This window comes from Notolepis coatsorum (genome assembly GCF_963971535.1).
Source record: "Notolepis coatsorum genome assembly, chromosome: 7".
Classification (NCBI taxonomy): Eukaryota; Metazoa; Chordata; class Actinopteri; order Aulopiformes; family Paralepididae; genus Notolepis; species Notolepis coatsorum.
In genome coordinates this window covers 134,296,657-134,311,820 of record NC_140171.1, presented here as the reverse complement: position 1 = coordinate 134,311,820, position 15,164 = coordinate 134,296,657, and the positions used below count along the sequence as shown (strand labels likewise).

Sequence of the window (15,164 nt, the reverse complement as noted above, 5' to 3'; positions counted from 1 at the left end):
CAGCAGAGACAGGAAATGGCGGGGGTAGTGTGAGCCTCCCACACGTTACACCTCGCCAATGAGAGTCCGCGCTGTCTGGTGAAAATATGTGACAGGCTGCCTCCTCGTGTATCGGAGGGGACACGTGATGCAAGGTTTCTATCCTCCCTACAATCGGCCAGTGGGGGGCATATGCGAGCAACGTTCAAGACAGGGGGGGGGGGGGGGAATTGGCACAATGGAATTGGGATGGGAGAAAAATAGAAAAAGAGGAGAAAAAGTGGATAAAAAAAATTAAGTCTATTCTGGAGCATATGAGTGTACGGGTTCTATTCTCTTTATTGTGATTATTACCTAACCCAACGGATCACCGAAGACACTGGCCACTAATACACTTAGTTACCACCAATTCGTAAATAGCGCCACTTTAACTGCGCGTGGCAATTAGCGCAGATCTTTGTGAATTGGACTGTTTTTGCAATGAGGCTCATTTGCATAGAAAGGGCCACATTTTCCGCCCATATTACCTCATTTAAATACCCGCAAATAGCACAGACGCGCAGAGACGCAGTGATGATGGCAACGCAGTTAGCACAGTATTTCACCCTTTGCGAGTGCTTTGTGAATAGCAAGGTTTGTTTTGGGGCTATTTGCACAGGCGTTGTGTCAGAAAAAAACTACACAATCCCTTTCTGAATTTGCCCCGTAGTGTACTGAGTAGGTGGTGTTTGACACAATGAGCAGGAAGTAGGGATGCTCGATATTGGCTTTTTTACAGATACCGATATACCGATATTGTCCAACTCTCAATTTCCGATACCGATATCAACCGATATCAACCGATACCGATATATGCAGGGTCCCCCCCCCCCCCCCCCCAAAAATTGAATAATTTCAGGTAATTAACATTACATATCTCTTGTTGTGGAATTAACACAACATTATGCATACTTTTGACAATAAATAAAATCAGAATTTGTTCTTACTTGCTTGCCTGGGTAAATAAAGGTTATAGAAATGTAAAAAAAAAAAAAAAAAAATTGAAAACCGATACTGATATTTTCCGATATCACATTTTAATGCCGATATCGGCCGATAATATCGGTAGGCCGATAATATCGGACATCCCTAGCAGGAAGGTATAGAAAAGTGAATTCACTATACTTGTATGTGATGGACAACTTAGATACGCAATGTAGGTCTGACAAATACAAGTCAGTTTTTTTCTCCTCCTCAGAATTCAATCTCGATATTGACCAATCTCAAGCCCCGCCCTTTGACGTTTGTCAGAGGGAAGCAACAGTCGTGATTGGAGGATCAAGAAAAGAGGGTGTAGCTTGAGATAGGTCAATACTAGAATGCTTTCAGTGAGTGGAACCCGTTGTTATACTGTATATTGGCTATTAGCATGTTGAGTTCTAATCACGCACACCTGTTGGGGCAAGTGGGATAGTCATTCAGTGGGCGTTCCTTACCTGTGAAGTTTCCTCCTATCACATATGGTATCACGCCTCCCGGCCAGATCCGCTCAGCCCGGGATGTAGCCGCTCTGGGAACACGCCTCTTCACAACTTTCCCAGTTTTCCCAGATTTCATAGTGTGACTCTTGGGACTCATAGTGTGAATGGCAGCTCCCTTGCTGAGGTTCTTAGGGAGATAGTCTGGGTGAGAGAGGGGTCCTGATGTCAGCCAGCTTCCCACCTTTACAACTTTGCATACACTCAAAGTGCACGCGCGTGCGTGTGTTTGTATCTGAGTAACTAGGATGTAAATGAGGAACTGTGGTAACTGACCACTCAGCAGCTGTTTGTAACTGTATGGTGCTTAGGAGCAAATCAACAATCAATCAACATGTTAGCTAACCATCCTCTCTTGGAGGAGTTTGTCCCCCTCCCCTCTGGCAGGAGATATAGGCTCCCCAGGCTAAAGAGCAACAGATTTACATTTCCGTATATCCCCAGGGCACTAAATGCACTTAACTTCCTTTAAAATAACAGTAATGCATTTTCATTTTCCTTTTCTTTGTCCTGGTTGGATTCTCTAAGATGTGATGTTTCTTGTGTTGTGTTGTGTTATTTGTTGTTGTTGTTGTTGTTGTTGTTGTTGTTGTTGTTGTTGTTGTTGTTGTTGTTGTTGTTGTTGTTGTTGTTATTGTTGTTGTTGTTGTTGTCTCTACCACTGCTGCAAAGCAAATTTCCCCTTGAGGGACAATAAAGTCTGAACTGAACTGAACTGAACTGAACTGAACAACAAATGAAGTAACATAGCAAACCATTAGTTAACATGCAGTTCTGATGCTGCTGGTTGGTCTTCTAGTAACCTATGGAGCTGCTGGTTGGTCTTCTAGTAACCTATGGAGCTGCTGGTTGGTCTTCTAGTAACCTATGGAGCTAATTAGGGCTGGGAGGTGTAACCGAATATGAAGTCATATCATGGATCAATGCAACAGTATGGATTTTTTTTTACTAAACCGCCGTCCATGATATATACATATCGTAAACTGTTAATCAAAAAATTATTCCTTGCAGCAGAATTTAAATTAAATTAAATACGACCATGATACAGGAAAACGAATTACCGTCAAATACTGTTATACTGTCAACATGGTATTTTGGGCATATTGCCCGGACCAACCTCAAATTCCTATTTTTTACATGCTTACCTCTAATTCTAAAGGTTAACTATTTGTTAACTAGTAGTTCCTAACCACTTCATCTTTAGTCATGCACCCTAGGGTAAAGTGTTACGACTATTGCAGCCCACTATAGTATAATTTTAGAGCTCTTTTATTGTTGTGCCCAGCTGCTATTCTATGTAATTTATATTTTATTCTATCCTATCTATCTTTATTCTACTTCTATTCTATTTTTATTCTATTTTCAACACATTTTTATTCTGTCGTTGCTGCATGCTAGGTCAAGAGAGCAAACGAAAATAAAGAATTTCACTCTCAGTATCAGTGACAATAGAAAGATTGCAGGAGAAAAATAAAACACAGACAAAACTTTTTTTTTTTTTATCCACTTTTTCTCCCATTTTCTATATTTTCTCCCATCCCAATTTCGTATCATCCAATTCAACCCTCCCCTGTCACGGACGCTGTTTCTTGCCTCCCACAAGCCGGCTGCAATGTGGACTAAGTCATACATAGCACAAGTCCCCTCCGGTACTTGAGGTAACAGCAGTCGCATCTTTTCACCTGCGCAGCTCGATCTCTCAGTGGCGAGGAGTAACGCGTGGGAGGCTCACGCTGCCCCCGACACTTCCTGATTCTACTGCGCAGGTTCACCAACCGACCTGTAGGAGTCGCTGTCCACAACGCCCGATCCCCACCCTTCAGTTTCCCTCCCCGTAATACGGCCAATGTGTATTACTGTGGACGACCAGCTAAACTGAAAGCAAATGTGGAGCGCTGGGCTCGAACTGACGAGCCCAGCGTCTCCAGCATTTCGTGGCAAGTGCCTTGCCCACTACGCCACGTAGCCGCCCCAGACAAAACATTTCTATGAACAGTCCCCCCATTGATATAAATCTCTGCTTGTATCCACACGGTGTGTTGAGCAGTTAGTGTGTGTGCTAGGCGGGGAGCTCAGGGTCCGTACCGGAGCCCAATCTGCGTATCCTCTCCAGCAACATGTACAACAATCCTCTCTTCTTGGCAATGTCATGCTCCTCCAGGCCACCTGAACACACGTGCAGAGACAAGAGTCAAGACCCACACCGACAACAATTACCAACAATCACATGACCCCTAGGCATTTTCAATAAATGTATCCTCGTCTCTCGGTCGAGCTCCAGCTCTGTCACTCAATGACTTTTCCTAAAAGTACCCGTTTTATCTGGCACAGTTTCTGAAATTTCAAAATGACTTCAGGAAAATGGAATTAGAACGTTATTTCAACTATTTCTGGTGAGCGGCCACCTCCCTCCCTCCTTGACCCTCCCTCCTTGACCCTCCCTCCCTTTCACTCTCTCCTTCCCTTTCTCTCTCTCCCTTTCTCTCTCCCGTCCCTTTCTCTCCCTCCCTCTCTCCTCCCTCCCTCCCTCTCCCTCTCTCTTTCTCCCTCTCTTTCCCTCTCTCTATACCTCCCTCTTCCTCCTTCTCACTTCCTCTCCCTCCCTCCCTTTCTCTCTCCCTCCCTCTCTCCCTCTCTCTCTCTCCATCACTCCCTTTCTCCTTCTCCCTCCCTCCCTCCCTCCCTCATTGACCCTCCCTCCCTTCTCTCCCTCCCATCTCCATTCTAAAGGCTGTCGGGTCTTCTGACCAGTTCCCGGCGGGAATTAGTGTCATTTTCTCCATGGCTGTGCTAGTGTTAACCCTTTCACTACCACACAACAGAAGGTTAACCCTTTCACTACCACACTACAGCCCGCTAACCTTTGTCGTGTGGCAGTGAAAGGGTTAACCTTCTGTATTGTCACAGTGAAAGGGTTAACCATTTGGTAGTGTGATAGTGATAATAAATATGTTTCTTGGCTATATACATTTACATTTACATTTAGTCATTTAGCTGACGCTTTTATCCAAAGCGACTTACAAGTTCTGTACGACAAGACAGCAAGAAGGGTACAACTCTATCAGCTGAGTAACAATGTTCATCAAGTGTTGCGTGTTACAGTGTAGGTTAGTTTATTAGGACAAGTGCATGACAGTAAGGTTAGTCAGGGTTAGATTTTTTTTTTTTTTTTTTTAAATCATTTCAGATAATGGTTGAAGAAGTGAGTCTTTAGTCGACGGCGAAAGATTGGACGGGATTCGGCTGTCCTAACTGGGATGGGTAGTTCATTCCACCATTGTGGGGCAAGGACTGAGAATAGGCGGCTTCTCTTTGATGACCCTCCGGGAGCTTGGATAGGAGTAGGTCTGAGGCGGCCAGAAGATGCAGAGCGTAGGGGTCTTGAGGGTGTGTAGTTAGAGACCATTGACCGTACGATTGGTATCGACTCCATTACCCGACACCAGTATTGGTATTGGTGTGTATCCATATCCCCTCTCTCTCTACCTCTCTCCTACTCCTCAACCACAACCCCCCACCCACCCACCCACCCACCCACGCCCACTCTTTATCTCTCCAATCACTGGGTAATAATGGCAAGGTGTGACAGGACGTGCGAGTGACAGAACATCATATAGTGATTATGTGAGATTAGAAAAGGGGAAGGCCCTGCTGTTGATTGACAGCATTAGAGCAGACTCTCTGATTGGTTTAATCTAGGGATGTTCGATATTGGCTTTTTTACCGATATCCGATATACCGATATTGTCCAACTCTTAATTTCCGATACCGATATCAACCGATACCAATATATGCAGGGTTTCCCCCCCAAAAACACAACATTATGCATACTTTTCACAATAAATAAAATAAGAATTTGTTCTTACTTGCTTGCCTGGGTAAATAAAGGTTAAATAAATGTAAAATTAAATTAAAATCTTTTTTTGAAAACCGATACCGATCATTTCCAATATTACATTTTAATGCCAATATCGGACATCCCTAGTTTAATCAGCTTGAAACAGAGGTGTGGAATTCTACACTTGTGTCTCAAATGGACCATTGTTACCCGTCCACTCCTACCTGCTCCTCGTCTGTCTGTCTTCCACCCAGTCCACTCCTACCTGCTCCTCCTCTCTGTCTGTCTTCCACCCAGTCCACTCCTACCTGCTCCTCCTCTCTGTCTGTCTTCCACCCAGTCCACTCCTACCTGCTCCTCGTCTGTCTGTCTTCCACCCAGTCCACTCCTACCTGCTCCTCCTCTCTGTCTGTCTTCCACCCAGTCCACTCCTACCTGCTCCTCCTCTCTGTCTGTCTTCCACCCAGTCCACTCCTACCTGCTCCTCCTCTCTGTCTGTCTTCCACCCAGTCCACTCCTACCTGCTCCTCGTCTCTGTCTGTCTTCCACCCAGTCCACTCCTACCTGCTCCTCCTCTCTGTCTGTCTTCCACCCAGTCCACTCCTACCTGCTCCTCCTCTCTGTCTGTCTTCCACCCAGTCCACTCCTACCTGCTCCTCCTCTCTGTCTGTCTTCCACCCAGTCCACTCCTACCTGCTCCTCCTCTCTGTCTGTCTTCCACCCAGTCTACTCCTACCTGCTCCTCCTCTCTGTCTGTCTTCCACCCAGTCCACTCCTACCTGCTCCTCCTCTCTGTCTGTCTTCCACCCAGTCCACTCCTACCTGCTCCTCCTCTCTGTCTGTCTTCCACCCAGTCCACTCCTACCTGCTCCTCCTCTCTGTCTGTCTTCCACCCAGGACGCAGTCTAAGCACTGTAGCCTACATTTACATTTACTTTTAGTCATTTAGCTGACACTTTTATCCAAAGCGACTTACAAGTTCTGTACGACAAGTCATCAGGAAGGGCACAACTCTATCAGCTGAGTAACAATGTTCATCAAAGTGTTGAGTGCTACAGTGTAGGTTAGTTTATTAGGACAAGTGCATGATAGTAAGGTTAGTTAGGGTTAGATCTATCTGTCTAGATCTAGTTAGGTTTATTTCAGATAATGGTTGAAGAAGTGCGTTTTTAGTCGACGGCGAAAGATTGGACGTGTTTCGGCTGTCCTAACTGGGGTGGGTAGTTAATTCCACCATTGTGGGGCAAGGACTGAGAATAGGTGACTTCTCTTTGATGACCCTCCTTGAGGGTGTGTAGTTAGAGACCATTGACCGGAGCCTACACACACACTCGCTCTCAGTTTAATCTCAACAATCTATATGCCGTTTGTTACTATCTATACACTACTGTGAGTGTATATACCCCTACTGGACTATACACTTGCCCACTGTATTGTTACTTCATTCTAATTAGTGTATATATTGGACCACATCTGCCAAGTTGTACAGCCCTGGCCTATTCCTATTCCTATTTTTTTTTTTTTTTTTTTACTTATAATTGTACTATATTCTATTGTGCTATATTTCATTTAGCGTAAGGGTTCGGTGTGGTAGGTGAGGAGACCCCAAATGCTGAACACGATCAGAGAGAGTAGAGGCAGAGACGACGGAATGAAAATGAACGGGGTTTTTACTTTAGCAGTTGCAAACAACAATGATACACGTTAAAACGGTACAAACAAAAACGAACTGCAAAACCCGGAAAACAAACATCAGCAGTGCAGGAAAAGTGTGGAATAAGGAACGGACTCACTGGGAAATACAGGACAAAGGTGAAACAGAGTACGTGACCGAACACAAGGGTAGGCAACAAAACAAAGGCAATGGCGCGACAAGGAAGTGAGAAACGAGCAGGAATAAGTACTGCCCGTGATTACTAATGAGCGCCAGCTGGTTTAAGACCAGGCATGAACACACAGTAATTGTAAAGAGAATAAACCTTAATGGAAACATATGTAAAGATATCAAACCTCACTGGAAACATATGCAAAGAGAATAACCCTTAATGGAAACATATGTAAAGAGATAACCCCTAATGGAAACATATGTAAAGAGCTAAACCCTTAATGGAAATATATGTAATGAGGTTAACCCTTAACAGAAACATATGTAAAGAGATACACCTTACCTGGAACTGTACACCTCATCAGTGCTGGGATATATCAAGCACTGCATAGACTCTGTCACCGTGGACAAACGTATCCGGGTCTATCCCAATACAAAGCCGTGGATGACGGGAGAGGTGCAGCATCTGCTCAGAGAGAGGGTGGTAAGGAGCTATACAGCACTGCCAGAGCCAACCTGAAGCGAGGTATCAAGAGGTCCAAGACCGACTACAAGGGGAAGATTGAGGACTGCTTCCAGAACAACAACACCAGACAGGCATGGCAGGGGGTCCAACAGATGACCAACTACAAACCCAGCCACTCCTCAGCCAACGAGGGTGACCCTCAGCTGGCAGAGGAGCTGAACTCCTTCTTCGCACGATTCGAGGCGAGGCCGACAAAAACATCCACACTGCACATCAACGCCACCCCCGAGGCGGTGCCGACAGAAGCAGCCTCACCACACTCACCAGCCCTCAGCAGCATCATCCTCACGGAGCATGAGGTGAGACGCACACTGAAGGGAGTGAACCCTAGGAAAGCGGCGGGGCCGGACGGGGTCGTGGGACGGGTGCTGAAAGACTGCGCTGACCAGCTGACAGGGGTCTTCACTAAGATCTTCAACCAGTCCCTGTCCCAGGCCATCGTCCCACCCTGCCTGAAAACCTCCATAATTATCCCAGTCCCAAAGAAGAACTCCATCAGTTGCCTGAACGACTACCGTCCAGTCGCACTCACCTCCCTACCCATGAAGGTCTTTGAAAAGACACTCAAGCCCCACATCATCTCTAGCCTCCCACCCGGACTAGACCCCCACCAGTTCGCCTACAGAGCCAACAGGTCCACGGAGGATGCCATCGCCACGACTCTCCACTCTACCCTGTCCCATCTGGAGAGAGCGGGGGCTACGCACGGCTGCTCTTCGTGGACTTTAGCTCTGCATTTAATACAATCCTGCCTGACAGACTAGTGCCCAAACTCATGGACCTTGGACTAAACCATCCCCTCTGCCGGTGGTCCAAGGACTTCCTCTCTGACCGCCCCCAGAGGGTCAGGATAGGCCCCCACACCTCCACAGCCATCAGCCTCAGCACCGGATCCCCCCAGGGCTGCGTGCTGAGTCCCCTTTTCTACTCTATTTATACACACGACTTCACCGCAGTCCACCCCAGCAACACCATCATCAAGTTCACTGACGACACCACCGTGGTGGGCTGCATCACAAAAGGCGACGAGACCGCGTACCGCGATGAAGTAGAGCAGCTGTTAGCCCTGTGCAAAGATAACAACCTACAGCGGAATAAGCTAAAGACCCAGGAGATGATCGTGGACTACAGGAGGAAGAAGACCGACATACAGCCCCTGTACATCGACGGGGGAGGTGTGGAGAGAGTCTCGGTCATCAAGTTCCTGGGTGTCCACCTGGAGGATGACCTGACCTGGAGAACCAACACCACGGCGATAGTGAAAAAGGCACAGCAGAGACTCTACTTCCTGAGAATACTGAGAAACTACCACCTCAGACAAGACCTGCTTGTGTCTTTTTACCGCTGCTCCGTGGAAAGCATCCTCACCTACTGCATCAATGTGTGGTTCCTCAGCTGCACAGCCGCAGAGAGGAGGGCGCTCCAGAGGGTCGTCAACTCGGCCCAGAAGATTATCGGCTGCCCCCTCCCCTCACTGGAGGGACTATACAACTCCTGCTGCCTTAAAAAAGCAGTACAAATACTGAAAGACCCACACCACCCGGGCAACAAACACTTCGTACGGCTGCGCTCGGGCAGGCGTTTCAGCGTCATGCCCACCCGGACAAACAGACTGAAGTTTAGTTTTTATCCCAGGGCCATATGTGCACTAAACTCAGCTAAATTTTAAAACAACAGCCTCCCTTGCACCCCCGCCCCCCACGCACACGCACAAACATTAATGGATAGTGCAATTATCTTTTACACCCCACTGTTTATATTAATGTTATTTATGCCTTACTCCTGTTTTTATATTTAATACTGTGTTTAGGACTGTGTTTTTATATTTTTACTAGCACCTAGGGCTGCATTTTAAATTTCGTTGTAACAACTGTAACAATGACAATAAAGATCTATTCTATTCTATTCTATTCTTACTGGAAACATATGTAAAGAGATAAACCTTACTGGAAACATATGTAAAGAGATAAACCTTACTGGAAACATATGTAAAGGATTAACCCTTTAAACACAACCCAGACCGGGGAAAGACAACATGAACAGAGGCAGAACATTAATCATAGCATTGATAGTATTACACATAACCAGCAAACCTAATCCTAAATGCCTGAGAAGGTTCAGTATCTGGAGTTGCTGCGTTTGGCCACCAGAGGGCGGCAGAAAACCACTGTTCACATTGTTCAGGAAGGAACCCCGGCTGGGACGCGTGTACCGGTTCCGCAACAGTAAGTGACTTCCGGGTAGGCCTGATTGGCCCCGACAGGCACGTGACGCGGCAAACTCAGGACGCGCAACGAGGCTGCTGAGAGCTGTCGCGCGGAAATAGGCTGTCTATTGCCATTCTCTAACACAAACTCTAACCTTAACCAGCTCCTTAACAGCGCCTAAACTTAACCGTTTTAACCTTAACCAACTCCGAAACAATGCCTAACCTTAACCTTAACCATGCCTAACCTTAACCATAGAAAGAATATTGCCATTCTCTAACACAAACTCTAACCTTAACCAGCTCCTTAACAGCGCCTAAACTTAACCGTTCTAACCTTAACCAACTCCGAAACAATGCCTAACCTTAACCTTAACCTTAACCATGCCTAACCTTAACCGGCGAAAGAATACACGTTAAAAAAAAAATCACGTTAAAAAAAAAAGATTTGATGGGATTCGAACTCACCAACAACGGACCGCAGGATCGCAGGACCGCTGCTCTGCGAGGTGAGCTATAGCGCCGAATGAGAGTCATGCCGTATTTGGACGGTTACGTAATTCCGTAAGGGCTCCGCGGAGCGTGCCGCGCGGCAGAGAAAGTTGCGCGTCACGTGCCTGTCGGGGCCAATCAGGCCTACCCCGGAAGTCACTTACTGTTGCGAAACAGCTACACGCGGCTGGGACCATGACATTTAGTTTATATCCCATATAATTTTATTCAACCTCTTATTTACAATTGTACAGCCCTGGCCTATATTTTATTTCATAATTATATTATTCTATTGTGCTTAACTTAGCTCATATTTCATTTTATTTTACTCCACCTCTTTATTGTATTATCTGTCTGTTAACACATTGAGTGCCACGGACGTGTTTTGTCGTTAGTTCATGCCGACCTTTGAGTGCCCCCGACGCTATATAGCGTTTGTTTGTCGTTTATTTTTTTATTGGCGATTTGAATTCATATTTCATCAATCGAGCCTCGGGTTAGTGCTGCAGAGTCTCTCTGAGCTCAATTGGGAAGATACTGCCCCCTATCGTCTCTCCCTGTGTAACTGCACCCCATTACTTTACACTGCTGAAGGGGGGGTGGCCAGTTTGCTCATTTTACTTTTCCCTCAAGTAGGCCTGCCGCGATAAGCAATAAATCGATTAATTGCCGCGATAATTAAAATGAATGCAATGATTTTGACGGGCGCGATTAATTGCTATTTGTTTTAATGAGGCGGAACCAGTACCCCTCGTCAGTCACTCTCCGTGTGGGGGGCCGCTGGCCTTACTACAGAGCACAGCACGGGAGCTCGCCTATAGCAATGCCACATATAGCTTAACTACATTTCTCAATAGTGTTGCTCCTTTTAACCAAGTAGCGTTATGTGTAGTGTAACGTTAGCTGTTTTTAGACCCAAGTAGTTACTCGCTACTGCCCGGAGAAACTGGACTGCTAAATAAAGATGAAAGATCGAGCGTTGATGCTCATTCAATGCTAACAACATTAGCTAAATAGCTAACAAACGAAATACAACGTATAGCATAGCTACAACACAGAATAACGTTAATACAATTACATGCATCATTGTTTACAATGAACGGCTAGTCAAAGGACTGGACACAGGGACAAGTTAAACATGAATTAATTTATTATAACAGGTAGTTTCGAGTCGTGCCTACGCACCACAGGGCTACTATTCTAGTATATACGGATTTGACGCTTCCTCCTCATCGTTGATTGCCTGTAGTAGCTGCATCTAACGTTAGTAGCTAACGTTAAAACTAACCTAAAGTTAGTTGTTCACCAACAATCTCAACATTTGTTTTATCATTAGCTCAAAAACACAGAACCAGACGAGACAAGTTGTCCGCGCATAGGTTCTGCTAGGATAATCACACAACAATACTTCCGGTCCGGTCGGTGGGCTTCAAAATAAAAGTATAAAACACCGGAAAAGACGGAGCGGTGGGCTTCAAAATAAAAGTCTAAAACACCGGAAAATATGTTTATTTTGTACAGCGTTTTCCTCCATGAGTACTCGAGTACATCATGTGATCAATCGATCTGGATTATTTTTGCCCATCCCTAGTTTATCCTGTGCTGAAGTCTCCATTCCAATAGAGATAGTATATATTTTGGTCTTTATTTGATTATTGTTTCACTGCCTTTTTATTTATTACGTTTCCAGTTTTTTCCTCACACTTTATTAACATTTTGTACATGGTACTGCGGCGCAAGGTACATTAATAATACATGTACATGTTAAAAGGATGACACAAAAAGCCAGACAGAGGGCTTGTTTCCAGTTTCAGTTTGTTTTATAATAAACAATCAAACTGAGCATTTTTTTTATTTAGGATATTTAAAATGTCTTCCAATGTTAAATAAAAGTTTATTGCACTTTGAAACGGTGTCCTTGCATTATTATGCTATTATCATTATATTAGTGAAAAAAAAAAAAAAAAAAAACGTTTGGGAAATAAATTTCTCCAAAAAAAAAATCTCTAACCGGTCGCAATAATATCGCTTATCGCGATATTTTCGGGGGCAATTAATCACCCAGCAAAATGTGTTATCGTGGCAGGCCTACCCTCAAGCCAACTGAAGGATCGATTGTGCTCGCTGGCCCGGAAAACGCGTGGATTATGTATTTACAGGACCCAACACTGTAATCAATAAGCGTGATCGATATTTGGAATGGCGATCAGGAATTGGAATAATCTTTTTGGATAACATCTGATCTCAGGTAAGGAATTTATTTGACCAGTCTTAGGATAATCAGAGCTGTTTTCACAGAGATATAAGCGTTTGCCCTATGCGTGTGTGTGTGTGTGGCTGTGATGGCTGATGAGGAAATGAGAGAAACACTAATCTAGTGTTTATTTGAAAACTATTCATAAATAGGCAGAAAAATTACAACGTTTTTGTGTATGCTAGAATATTCCAGTAAATGCCGTTTATCACGGAATCTATATATTTTCCTGAAAAACGAGGGCTTTTCAAAATGCTATAAAACGAAAATGAACCGATTAAAAAAAACAATCCGTTTCGACAATGTTGACTGCAAACAAGTCATTGATAAGCGACAGGCAGATTAGACACATAGCCATAATTTAAGACAGAGATTATGCGTTCACAACGCTATCATTGAAGTGGGTCCTGGCATTTAACCATGTTTCCCATGTTAATGGCCGGCACTGAAAGTGTTAATGTCGCACCGATAACGACCAAAGCAAATTCCTTGTATGTGAAAACTACTTGGCAATAAAGAAGACCTTTCTGATTCGGATTCTGATATGTTACGGGAAATGTGGGAGAACAGTGATTACGCAGGCAATGTGCTGTAAATGTGAGATTTTGTAGGCCAATAGTGTGTTAATAGGGCTGGGGGGAGTGGGTGGGAAGTTAGACCGTTGCTACAGTATGTGTTGCTATGGACACCGGTCGCCATCTTTCTCGATTTGCATTGAGAAAGCGGTAAAAGGGCTATGTTTTAAAAGCGGAGTTGGGGGTGAGAAAAGGAAGGGTGGAGGCTTCTCTCCCACGATGGTCATGAGATTCTCTGTGGCAGCTTTTCACACAAGTCTTCCAAACCATCTTTTATTCCACCGATCCGCCTGTCAAGACACACAGTCCGCCTCTGAGTAATCCCTCCTCACACGCCGGCTTCCTGGCGTTACCTGACATCACGTTCCCAAGCCCTACGGGTCCTATAATACAGTCAACACTTAATGGTTTATGTCCTAATCTGGTTCAATTCTCCACATCCCTTTTTTAACCCTTACCTTAACCCTAACCTCGCTGGAGATGTCACGCCTATAACCCTAATCTAGAATAGAGATATCACTTGCTGAAAGCAAATACTTGGTGGTTGATAGCCACATTATCTTTTAAATTATTCATCGATAGCTAAAGCGCTTCACCATGCTATGAACACGGGAGGTCATTAAAAGGATCATGTGACACGTTTTCCTCTCACATTTACTGATCTGACAGGGAACAGTACATACAGTATACTGTATATCTCCTGTGTGCAAAATCACACTTTTCTCACATTTACCGTAAAATCTCTAATGTTGGTGTTAGTGCCATGTTTTACCCATTGAGGTGCACAGGTCCAGCAACTCCCTGTTCAGTTAGGAACACCAGAAACATACTTTTATGTATACTGTAAATGAGGTATAGTGAGTGAGTGAGTGAGTGAGTGAGTGAGTGAGTGAGTGAGTGAGTGAGTGAGTGAGTGCGTGAGTGAGTGAGTGAGTGAGTGAGTGAGTGAGTGAGTGAGTGAGTGAGTGAGTGAGTGAGTGAGTGAGTGCGTGAGTGAGTGAGTGAGTGAGTGAGTGAGTGAGTGAGTTAGTGAGTGAGTGCGTGAGTGAGTGAGTGAGTGAACAAGTGAGTGAGTGAGTGAGTGAGCAAGCGAGTGAGTGAGTGAGTGAGTGAGTGAGTGAGTGAGTGAGTGAGTGAGTGAGTGAGTGAGTGAGTGAGTGCGTGAGTGAATGAGTGAGTGAACAAGTGAGTGAGTGAGTGAGTAAGTGAGCAAGCGAGTGAGTGAGTGAGTGAGTGAGTGAGTGAGTGAGTGAGTGAGTGAGTGAGTGAGTGAGTGAGTGAGTGAGTGAGTGAGTGAGTGAGTGAGTGAGTGAGTGAGTGAGTGAGTGAGTGAGTGAGTGAGTGAGTGAGTGAGTGAGTGAGTGTGTGAGTGAGTGAGTGAGTGAGTGAGTGAGTGTGTGAGTGACAGATGTTGATATTGAGGAATGAGTACATAGGGCCACTCACCAGTGGTGTGTCCCTGTCGGGAGTGTGTCTGTGTGTGCTGAGTCAGGTCTATCGTCCTGTCGATCTGGAACATGCGCAGATCCTCCTCGTCTAATGCAATGTCTCCCCAGAATGCAGCTGCCAGTCGAAAAACATCATCATCATTATCATCACCATTATAATCATCACCATCATAATCATCATCATTATCATCATCACCACCTTCACCTTCATCGTCATCATCATCCTTATCACCATCATCATGATCATCACCACCACCATCACAATCATCATTGTCATCCTTATCAACATCATCATCACCATCATCATCATCCCTCCAAAAATCATTACCATCATTATTAATAGACATCATATCACCAGTGTCTAACATTGATAATTTTATTATATTGATGTATGACTTTCCAATATTTAGATTGTGATTGTTTGGGTTTATTTACCAAAGGGTAGCCATATCTTTAGCTAACTGGAAAGTGTATCTATTTAGTATCTTAAGCTAACTGGAAGGT

At 44.8% G+C, this 15,164-nt stretch overlaps 1 protein-coding gene across 1 annotated transcript in view; it reads right to left on the bottom strand.

Moving 5' to 3' along the window:
* Positions 1-15,164, bottom strand: part of tll1 (tolloid-like 1) — a gene marked incomplete at its 5' end in the record, with an annotated part of 135,262 nt that overhangs the window by 66,202 nt on the left and 53,896 nt on the right. Inside the window, 3 exons of the mRNA XM_084317851.1 lie at positions 1,455-1,640; positions 3,582-3,662; positions 14,659-14,775. Of these exons, the coding sequence (XP_084173977.1) occupies positions 1,455-1,640; positions 3,582-3,662; positions 14,659-14,775 (384 nt within the window). The remainder of the gene's footprint in view (positions 1-1,454; positions 1,641-3,581; positions 3,663-14,658; positions 14,776-15,164) is intronic.